Raw genomic sequence first — 11,658 nt, forward strand, 5'->3', positions numbered from 1 at the left:
TGCACCAAAGCAATAATTTGAAGTTATTTATAGAAATTTCCCTTTCACTCTTATGCATTTCTCTCTACCCAAAGTTACATTGAAATATAACAAGAATCCCACTCCTTGCAATATTCTCTATCACATCTGTATATACTTATGACATGATAAGCTTAAGCAAAGCCTCTTACTAGCATTACACCACACCATATATGTATATAGCCAAAGAAAAGAAAAAGTACAACACATCTCGCATGAGTAATACCTCACATGTGCAAGTTCTTACGGCCTACGAAGACTCAACAGCTTGACGTCGTCGATAACCGGCCCGCAGAGGGACCCATCGGTTCTCATGGTGTAGAATGTGCTGAGGAACATGATCCGGGTTCGTGTGGATACAGCAGTGAACTTAAGCACTGCTCGCTTGTAACCGCCCTTGCCGGTTGAGATGTACGGGATCTTGACGGTGTCTCTCCCTGCGAATGCCTCTACAGTCATGGTCCCTTCACATGAGCTACTTCCGTCGCCGACGGCGAATGTGAGTGTGTAAACCTTTCCTGGGACGGTGCGAGCCACCTGAGCGATCGCACTCTCTTTGCCGCCGACGAGTTCAACTGCTCTCTTGCCTTGTGGAACTGTGAAGTGGTCTGAATCTATGTATTTAACAGCTTTGAGTGATTCAACCATCCAACCGGGCAGTGGGGAGTGATCATCCTCTATGTTGGGTGGGATTAAGACACCCCATGTTGTGTTTGGAAACAAATATGGGCCTTCTTCAAAATCACCATTTTTGAGCAAATTCTCTGTTGATTTGGATTAAAATGTGTGTTAGTTAGTAAAATATATGCACTGACTGTTATACACCGAACTATGGTGTATTGTGTTGGATTACCAGCCATCCAGGCATCAATCACAGTCAATGTGCCAGACCCAGCTCAAGCCAAATAGAAATTTGAATAGAGTGGGCTTTATAAGGCCAGCCCGCCCAAATCAACATATGGGCCCAAACCAGGCCAGGGGCTTAACATCTATCATACGTATGAAACTCATTAAGCGGGAACCAAAAATCGAAAGCTAGTGGTGGGTCTTTGTCTCTGATCACCAAATCAATGGTTGGGAACTCAGTAGTGGGTCATGAAGCTCTGATCACCATTGATTGTCTTTATTTAGTGATCTGATTATGATTCAAGGCCAACAATGCTTGGTCAGGCCCATCAACATGTCGATCACATCACAATTAAGGCTGAAAGTCGGGCGGGTTCAACCCGACCGACCTGACATTGGGTTGGGCTCGGGCAGGATGTATTGGGTTCGGTCTCAAGCTTGGGCTATACAAACACCAACCCAATAAACCTTGGGTCAGGCCCGAGTCGAGGTCTTCAGTTGCCTGACCCAACCCAAGGATCATCTATGTTGAAGGCACGGGAAATTCCAATGCCGTTGGGTCTCATTGGTCCATGTCATTTCCGATGACTCAAGCTAACAAGATAAGCTGGATTTCTCTCTCCCAAATAGATTACGTCACGACTTTTAAAGAAATAATTATCCTATATTTTAACTCGTTTATTTAGAAAAATGTAAGTTCTTTACTATAAATAATCAATAAAATTATAGGTAAAAAAATACGACATGTATTGAAATATAATAGACTAATGTAGTAATGAAAATATTAACATGTATCCACCATACCAACCCGGCCAATTCGACCGAGCCCACTTAGGTTGGGCTTGGGTTGAGAATTTCCAACCTGAGGTTGGGTTGAGGTATAGAAAACTTGGGTTGGGCTATCCAACCAGCCGGATTTTCAGCCCTAATCACAATAGCAAATGGCCATGAAACTTACTGTTGGTTAATCTGGGTGGGTAGAGAGCCTTCATCGCCACCGAATCGATGAGGGGCCCACATGCCGCATCCTCCTCCACCCCAGGATTATGGATCACCACCTCCGCCACATCAAAATCTGCCTGAAAAGCCCATGCATACGAGTCCCATCCATTACTGCTGTACAACGTCTGCATGGGAAGTACGCCGGAGTCCGGCGCCACCGACACATTCAACCGCTCCTCTTGTGCGCACGTGCGGGCGGCGCTGAATGTAAGTGAATAGTACATCCCCTTCACTACCTTCACTCTCTGTTTGATCGATGCCTCGTTCCCCAGCCGGACGGCGAAGGCTCCTTCCGGCACCACCAGCAGCATGTCGCCTTGCTTGTGGCCTGATTCGATGTACTCAACGAAGCCTGAGATCTCCCATTGGGGTATGGAGTTGTAGCCAATCACGACCGTTCCTTTCATCTGTGAGGGTTTTGGGCCATACTCGAAGTTGCCGTTGGGCAGTAACCCTACATTTCCAACGTGTATGATGCAATCAGTGGTCAGGTTCAAAACTCATGCATTTGGTTGTTTCCATGCAAAAATAAAAATGACAGTTTGGTCCACACGTGTCAATGTGTCCCACGTGTGCAATCCTGGGCTGGCCCTTTTTTTCCTCATGCACGTGTGAAGGAGTTGATAAGTGGGTATTATTGATTTTGAGCTAGGCCATTCATAGTGGGGCCTACCTTAGGGAGTGGATCCAGACCTTCCAACCCTTGGGTCCTACCAAGGTATCGGTTGATCCAGTTAATCTACAGGTTGGATGAAAAATAAAGATTTGGGCCCTGGGAAGTTTCTAAGGGTGGGTGTTCAGTCGCCGCTGTTTTGCTGTGGTGTGGTCCACCTGAGATTTGGGTCTGCCTCATTTTTGGGCTCATCGTCTAAAATGGGCTGGCAGAATGGGTGTACGGCGTGGATGATACACATACATGATGGTAAGTCCCACAGAGCTTTTCCAGCACAGAGTCGGTGCTGTGTGCGAGTCCGCTGTAGGAAGACTGCGACAACCGAGCTACGTGGCCCCACCGTGACATGCGTGCTACATCCACTCCGTCCATCATTTGTGACACCTCATGCCATTGCCCAAACCCAAAAATGTGGCAGATCCAAAACTTAGATTGTCCACATCCCAAGGAACAGTGAAGAAGGGGATGCCCATGATAGAAACCTTGTGACCCACCGACTTATTTATATGCGATCCTACCCGTTCATCCGGTGATCCCCATCAGGATGAAGAGAAACGCAAAAATAATCCTGATTAAAAACTCACGTGGGTCACACCATATAAATTACAGTACATAGCCGTGTTTTTACATTCTTCCCGTGGTATAAGGCCTACCTGAATTTCGGACCGATTTTTGTCATGTATGGCGAAAATAAGGTGGATAAACTGATGGACGGATAGGATTTCACACACGCATCGAGGTGGACCGCATGTAGTCGTGACGGTGCCAGCACTTTCCAGAACGGTGGTTGCCGAGGATTCGAGTCCGTTACAGATACTACGTGGGTCACGTTGTCCACATGCGTAGGTTAGCATCTACCACCATAATTCACGGCCCCGATTCGGAAAGCGACAAAAACTCTCCATGTGAGAACCAAATCGGACAGCGAAGGAGAAGCGTCCAAACCCCAGATCGGGTCCAAATAAGATGATGACATGCTTCCCAAAATGGAGGGTATTTTCGTCATTCTAAAAATGCTGAAATTATGGGCAGGTGGATCCAGACCTTCCGACCAGTGGGTCCTACCCAGGTATCGGTTGATGGCCCACGGTTGGAAATTACACCAGTAGTAGGATCGAGAGTCACGTGGGTGAAACTTTCATCAGATCCAACCCGTCCATCAGGCACGCGGCCACGTATTCATCTTGGGACCAAAAATCATGAGCATCCAGAGTCCAGCCATTAGTTGTGTGGGGCCCAGATTAGTGTTTATGTGCCATCCAATCCATTCACATGAAGGGCCACATCAGGTTGAAAGAATTCCCCAAGAATCAAAGTATTCCAGAACTCAGGTATTGAATAGCGTATCATGTTGAAGGTTTGTGGAGGTGGCCCACTTAAGTGATCAACCAGATTGATTTCTGGGATCATGGTCTAACAAGGGGTGATTGTACCTGATGGACGGGACGGATTTCATGCAATTAGACAAAGTGAGCCAATAATAGATGGACAGTCTGGACTCAGCGAGTCGTGATGAGAAGGTAGGAGGGTGGACCGGTCTAATTTTTGGATCGGATCATAATTGGATGTGGTCCAACTGATTAACGGCTTGGATCTCGTATAACGGCTTGGATCTCGTACAGGATTTCCACGTTGAACGTGCAACTGGTGTGGGTGTACGCTTAAGATTAAGAGAACTCTTACTGGGCCACGTTGACGGTCTTTCGTCATCAATAGTGAGAACTTACTGAAATGACGATAATACCCTTGTCCCTTAGATGCCGAAGAGAACGGAAACAGACGGACGCGGATTTCCTGCGAAAGCCTTTCGCAGGTAGCTCCTGCGCTGTAAACTTAGCCGGTGCCCACCATGATGTTTGTCAGGAATCTACTCCGCCCATCAGTTTTGTGAGCTAATTTTAGTAGAGTAAAAGAAAACTTTAGCAGTATCCAAGACTCAAGTGAGCCGTACTAAAGGAAAAAGGTGGTTAAGGAAATTTGTAATGTTGAAACCTCCTGAGTTCAACAATGATGTTTACATGCCATTCATACCGTTAATAACATCATTCTTATTGGGATGAACTGAAAACATAAATATTAGCATGATTCAAAACTTCTTGGCCCATGAATATTTCAACCGTGGACGTTCAATTATCCTATTTTTGGCCCACTTAAGTATTGGATACGGTTTATTTTTGGCTGGACTCACAAAAAGATGTACCATTTCTTAAAAGCATCACAGTGGGCCCCACATGCGTTCCCAGCGCAGGAACTTCCTGCGAAAGGCTTTCGCAGGAAATCCGCGTCCAGACGTCTGGGACTTTGAAACTGGGGCCGTGGATGGGCATTTCTGTCAATATACCTCGCTGCAATTTGCAACGAGATCTAACTAGTATTGCAGGCGACATTCACGCGAGTAAAGATGGAGCAAGGCATTCACAGGAAACCTGCACGCGTGGAATATGTATACGCGATCCATGCCATTCATCAGATGGGATCGACTTGGAATATGCCATGGCCAGAAAATCAGACTGTCCAATAAGGTACGCTGAATCTGGAAGAGTGAAGCAGGGGACGTTCAAGATAAGTCCCAGCTAATGAATGGATTTATTTCTCACACGTGTTCCAAATTAGTACACGTACGGTGAATTGCTCTTCAATTCCTCCGCGCGCGCGAATAGCCTATTAAATATTTCAACCTGAAAACGACGCGCCGTAATTACGAGTGTACCCTGAAATAGATGACAGCTACAAGGGCAGAATCTGTCATTTTCATGGTAGCAGTGTCCGTGACATGAGCCGACCTACGAACATGTTCTGAAAATAAGTGCCAATACGAAATGACGAAAATGCCCTTGACAGCTGAATAACATTTTCCGTCGTTTTTTAAAAAACAAAAGCGCGTCCAGGTACATCGCCCATGGCGAAAATGCATGAAACAGAGGGTGGGTATTTTTGGAAAGTTATGATTATGAATTTTTAAATAAAATGCCATAAATGCCCCTGAAGTAAGACCGCACTAGTTTGCGAACACAGGGGTGTTGTAGTAATTAAAAACGAAAACTCTGGAGTTTGCTGGCCCCACCATGTGCGCCGACAAGTCACATGTGTGGGGCTTCTGAGTGGTTCGTACGATGGCCCGACTCTGAAGAAAACAGTACTAAAAAATCAGGACGGTCCACTCAGCTAGGGCCCACAGCTTCTTAAAAAGATAATCAGATGTGGTGGGGCCACCTCATTCAACGGCCCAATGTCAGAATCACTCGCCAGGTCGGCACGTGTGCTACGTGGAAAACTGCGCGTGGGGATTTCTCACTTTCTACCCCAGAACTTTCCGACGGTCAGGATGCATCTTAGTTACCCAGTTTGAAGCTAGAAATAAGGAGAAAAGCTTTGATACTCCGGCAGACTGTGATGAATGATACGGCAGGCACTTTGAGATTGTACACGTGGCATATAATTAGACAAAATGAACCGTCCAAATCATAGTAGTTAGTATAGATGTATCATGAGAAAACAAACTAAGCTTATTTGATTATCTAATTATCGGATTAATAAGTATTTATTAGACGGTTAAAGTGAAAAAATCCAACGGTCCCGTTTTCTTAAACAAGTGTCCCCGAATCATAGGATTGCGTAAACAATCTGATCTTGGGTGTGTTACTTGTCAACGGTGGCTGCACAATCAAGTCAGTTTTATTTGAGTTAGTATATGCCACGTGTACAATTTCTGAGTGCCTGCGTATGAAGCGACATACGCAGCCTGAGTATCTTACAACTCCTCATCAGTGAATTCGAAACACCCTCAAAGAAAGGAAAAATTACTAGAAATAACATTCGGGCCGAGACTCAACAGTAGAGAGAAGCTCGAGTTTACCGTCGGTGAAGGCTAATGCGATGTGACCACCGGCGCAAAATAGCAGAGACAGCGCAGCGAAGGTTAGCATTGCGGCCATGAGAGGAGAGAGAGCGCAGATGGGTGGAGTTGAGAGGGCGCTCGTCGGTCTTTATGCTGGCCATACTACGAAAAGTACCTCAGATTTGTAAGAAATGTCGGAAATGCCATTAGTTTTAAAACATGAGCACTTGTAACCATCTGGCAGTGCCACGTCCCAACCATCTGTCATTTCATCAGCGGTACGAGATATATCACACGATAAGAGAAACATTTAAAGATATCGGCGAGCCGTATCGGTTGTGTCGGTTCACGATCGTTTAAGGTCCACCGACTCGTGGGTTATCAATCAAGACCGTTCAAATTGTGGCTCTAATTCTGGTGAGCACATGCATAAAATCACACCTAATTCATGCTCCTAATGCCTCCTGTTTAGCACTGTGGATTTGGATTACCTGGATTGGAAATCCCTAGATTTGGAATTCTAGGGCTGTGTTTGGCACATGGATTGGAAACCCGTAATTTAAAACTAGATGTGCACTTAAATTATGTTTGTGTATTCACATAGTTCGAATTAAAATGTTGAATTAAATTTAATATTTTTAATTAGCGTATGTATTCGGTGTTTGACAAAATGATTATAATAAACCCATTGAATATATACTTTGGGTGAAAATGATAAATTTCCAAGCAAGGGATTACAACCAAGTGACTAAATAACAAATTTTAATTATTGGTTTACACAAACAATGGTAGGATTGCTCGTATCATTCTATCGAAGAAAATTTAGTGATGCAATTGATAATTTGGTTGTTTTGGGGATATAACCAATGAGCCATGTGCATAATGGAACAAAAGCGTAGTAATATATATGTTACTAATGCATTTTTTGATAACTCTTAAATATTACATATTTATCCTCTTAATTATATTATATTTTCATGTAATTAAGTGTTAATTCGATATAATTATATATGTTTTCTTCTTGCGATGAGATTTTGGACTTAAATATGAATAAGCACTTAAAAGAGGATTTAAAGCTCAAAAGAATGGTTAATAGAAAATTAGATATTTGGAGGACATTAATGAATAATTTACATGCCAAAAATACAAAAAAATCAAAGACAATGGATGAAGAATATACTGAAAAATCATACAGTGCATTATCAGAAATAACAGACTGTTTGGTCCCACCCAAGGTTGGTTCGATTTGACCGAATGTGTACAGAAGAATCTATCAAGAAATAGTGATTTTCAAAAATAATTCAGCTTAACACTTATGTGCAATTGAAACCATATTCAGTCCAACTAAAGGAGAATTTGGTGTGACTTGAGGGAGACATGAACTTGAGATGAATATTGAAGAAATTCGACCATAACTGATTAACTTATTCGGTGCGATCGAAGTAATGTTCTGTGTGATTGAAGACTACAGTCAGCACAATTAAAGCATAACAAAAGTGTGTAAATTTAAAGTCAGTTTCGAATCGGTGCAGATTTTTTCTATTTAAATGGGTGTTTTAAACTGTTCTAAGTACTAATTAAGGTTCACGAGAAAGATTTAGGGGTGACAGGGTTTCTATGGAGCATTTCTTCTTTGATCCCTCAAATCTAGTTTGTCATTTTAAGTGTTAGCCGTGTTAAACCAATCTCTTAGTTAAGGCTAAATGATGAAATTTGTTGTTCAATTACAATATTTACTTTATTTGATTTAATAATATTAGTTTGCATGATAATAATAAATTAAATTTTACTTTGAAATTTTTGAGTTGTTTGTTTTTTTTATTTGTTATGCATTACAGGTACAATGAATGCTTTGATTTAATAATTTTTAGTTTGAATTAAAAAATGATTCAATTTATAATATTGATTAATCTATTTTCACCTAAGAATACTTTATATACTTTTGATTCCCAGTAATTGAGATTCGAATGCTTCATAAGAGAATCCTTCAATTAAAATTATATTACTGTTAACATTAATGATTGGTTTAAGATACTTATCTCATAATTAGATAGAATAGAACTTCGATTTCAATTGAATTATAAAAATTGAATCAGCGAATAAAATATTATGATTGCTATGAGTGGATTCCCATATCCATAGTTTTGTATTTATTAATTTTTAAAATCATTTTCTACTTAATTGGATAAAAAATTCAGACATTCTTTACCTTTAGATTAGTTGTAAGTTATGTTCCTCATTCCATGAGGATTCGATTTCAGTATCAATGAATTATTACTATATTGTATTCCTATACTTGGGATTGTCAATCCTTGGGATCGATCAACTCTCCTCCCTCTAAAAATAAACTAAAGAATGAGAGGATTGAAAATCCAAATCAAATAAAAGGATTGTAAAACTTTATAAAAGTAAGGATTGTAAATCTCCTTAACTTAGAATACCTTCTAATCTACCTTGTCAAACAATCGATAAATTTGAATTACCCTTAAATCCTTCGAAATCGGTGGTCCTTAAACCAAATTCAAAGAATGGCATTGTTGGACTTAACTTCCTTGGGCCCACTTTGATATTTGTGTTATTTCCGTTGTCCAATGGTGGAACATAAGCTCAGTTACAAGGAGATTCAAAACTCAAGTGTGCACACCACAATGATGGTGTTAAATTGTATAATTGAGTGACTTTTGGTTAAATGGTAGTTGAATTTTTGGATTGACTCTATGAACTTCTAACAACTAATAACCTTTCTGTTTTTTGAAGGTAGTTGGTAAAACAATAACAATTACTCCTTCAAAATTCTCCGTTATAGATAAGTAAGCAGATTGCCAGAGACCCTGCTAGGTGCAAAATACACAAAGATAATCTTGTGCTTAGGGTTGTATGGGGCCCACAAAGATGTCTGTGAAAAATCCACTCCGTTCATTTGTTTTTTCAAGACCTCAATGGAATAGTATTCTAAAAACTGGGCTGATCCAAAACTCATGCGAGCCATATCACACAAAACAATCAGGATTAAATGCTTGGGGGAAACAAAAGTTTTGTACCAGGATGATATTTGTGCCTACAGTTTATTTAAATTGTAATAACCCTATGAACGGTTTGGATGGCATATAAACATCACAATCAGCTCTCCAAAGGTTTCAGCTATGGACATTTTTATTCCATTATTTCTTTGGTGTGGCCCACCTTAGTTTTGGATCTGCTTGATTTTTTAGATTCCTATTAAATTAATTGTGGTCTTTTAAAATAGATGGATGAAGTGAATTGGTCACAGACATCTTTATGAGCCCCACTCAACCTTGGGTACAGGAATATCTCAGTGGCTAGGGTCATATAAACATCCAAACCGCTGGATCATCTAAAACATTAAATAACACCCGGATCCATAACTCAATTGGCAGACTGAGTGGAGATACCTCGTTTCAACACTTGAGGTCTTGGTATCGTTCCCTCATGGAGTGTGTGTACACACATGGGTGTGTACTAACAAGCTAACTCAGAAAAAAAATTAAAAAAATAAAAATAAAAGAAAAAAATAAAAATCTAAAACATTAAATACATGGGACCCACTTAATAGAAGTATTACAAATGAAACTCCATTGATACTGGGCTGGGCCTCTTACTTTGCTTATATGCCAATATAAGTTTAGGAAGGTTTTAACGATTGGCATTTTTTTATTCTTTTAACGTGGTTTACTTGAGTCTTGGACCTTTTATGTTTTTTCAAATGCATCTAAAAATAAACAGGCAAAGTGGATGGATAGAGTGGATATAAAACAAACTAACGGTGGCCTTGTACAGCTTGGGGTTGAGGTTAGAGGGAAGTCGTGTTCCATCAAGTGGATTGATCCGTCCAAATAGGGGTTATGTGGGGCCCACCATGACGTATGAACCTCATCCATGTTGCACGTTCATTTTTCAAAGATCATATTAGGGTATGAGCTGAAAAATGAGGTAAATCTAAAGCTCAAATGAACCACATCACGGTTAAAACCTTCCACGGCCCCACCGATGTTTATTTGCCATTAACCTGTTATTCATAAGGAAAACATAAATATTAGTTTAATCCAAAACTTATGCGGTTCCCAAGAAGTTTTGAGTTCATTTCATAAAACACATACATCATAGTGGGCCCCACAGAGCCCTGCCTGAACGGATTATCATCCGGGCGAGGCAGGAAGCAATCGGCTTCCGTTGCCGGATTGCGTCCTAACCCGCCCGTCTTTGGCCCCAAACAGGCGGCTCTGTGGGAAGGCTTACTGTGATGTATCAGTTTATCCCTGCCGTCCATCTCTCCTATCGGATCATTTTATAGTATTAGAACAAAAATGAGGCAGATTCAATGCTAATGTGGACCACACCATAGATCACTCTTGCATTTAATACAAGCAAGCTTATTATTTGGTGTGATCGACTTGAGCTTTGGATCTGGCTCATTTTTGTTTACATACCATAAAATTATCCGAGAGGAGGGATGGACGGCATGGATAAACCGATACATGACACTGGGCCCTTCCACAGAACTGCCCGTTCGGGGCCAGAGACGGGCGGGGGTAGGACGCAATCCGCATGCGCGTTGAATACAGCTTCCCCTCTCACCTCACACATTCCGTACTCGACATCGTTGATGGTTAAGATCGTTTAAACAGTTCAATTTTCATTAAGAAGCGGTGCAGAACGCACATGCAAGTGCACTCCATCCGAAAGCGATCTTTCGATCTTTTGAATGCGCTGCTGGAGTACAAATATTCGTGACCATGCACATCACCTTCCCACAGTTATCTCACAGGATCCTCAATCAGAACGGTTCAAATGATGATGCACGCTACAAATGTCGTAATCTCTCTAAATTCGAACCGAGTGAATGGTATAAGTGACAATATTTTAAAGCCCATTTCATTGGACAACTCCAAGAATTTTCACATCCATTCAATACTATTTTCAATAAAAGACTCTTTATTGCTCCATATAAAGTTGTCTAAAGATTTGAACGGTTTGGATTGAGCTACACCACGACATTAGCAGTGTGCATGCATACATACATTCATGCTTGGCAACGTACCATATAACTCTTTAACTTTTCTTATGGCTTAGGATAATGACCATTTTATCCTTTTCTGTTTACGGAGATAGTTAAAGACAAAAATGCTGCTCGGGCCACATGGGTTTTCTTCGGAAGCTTTACGAAAGCAATCCGTTTGTCCGGCAAAAGGTATCGGGTCCCCCCGACAATCCTAGCCACAGCTTCGATCCGATGCAGTTGATGGGTATTATCGTCATTTAG

At 41.4% G+C, this 11,658-nt stretch overlaps 1 protein-coding gene across 1 annotated transcript; it reads right to left on the reverse strand.

Moving 5' to 3' along the window:
- Window positions 1-6,546, reverse strand: LOC131223253 (protein DUF642 L-GALACTONO-1,4-LACTONE-RESPONSIVE GENE 2-like). The gene is made up of 3 exons (XM_058218598.1): window positions 6,396-6,546; window positions 1,823-2,320; window positions 1-782 (listed from the first exon to the last, which is right to left on the reverse strand). The coding sequence occupies exons 1-3, from the start codon at window positions 6,472-6,474 to the stop codon at window positions 262-264; spliced, it is 1,098 nt and encodes a 365-aa protein (XP_058074581.1). The 5' UTR covers window positions 6,475-6,546; the 3' UTR covers window positions 1-261.
- Between the last annotated feature and the right edge of the window lie 5,112 nt (window positions 6,547-11,658).

This window comes from Magnolia sinica, chromosome 13, assembly GCF_029962835.1.
Source record: "Magnolia sinica isolate HGM2019 chromosome 13, MsV1, whole genome shotgun sequence".
Classification (NCBI taxonomy): Eukaryota; Viridiplantae; Streptophyta; class Magnoliopsida; order Magnoliales; family Magnoliaceae; genus Magnolia; species Magnolia sinica.

Excerpts from the sequence above, each read along its gene's own strand:
- LOC131223253 (XM_058218598.1), bottom strand. The coding sequence starts at position 6,474 with ATGGCCGCAATGCTAACCTTCGCTGCGCTGTCTCTGCTATTTTGCGCC. Across the intron at positions 2,321-6,395 it reads CGCATTAGCCTTCACCGACG|GGTTACTGCCCAACGGCAAC; the intron begins GTAAACTCGAGC and ends TTGGAAATGTAG. Across the intron at positions 783-1,822 it reads CCCACCCAGATTAACCAACA|AGAATTTGCTCAAAAATGGT; the intron begins GTAAGTTTCATG and ends CCAAATCAACAG.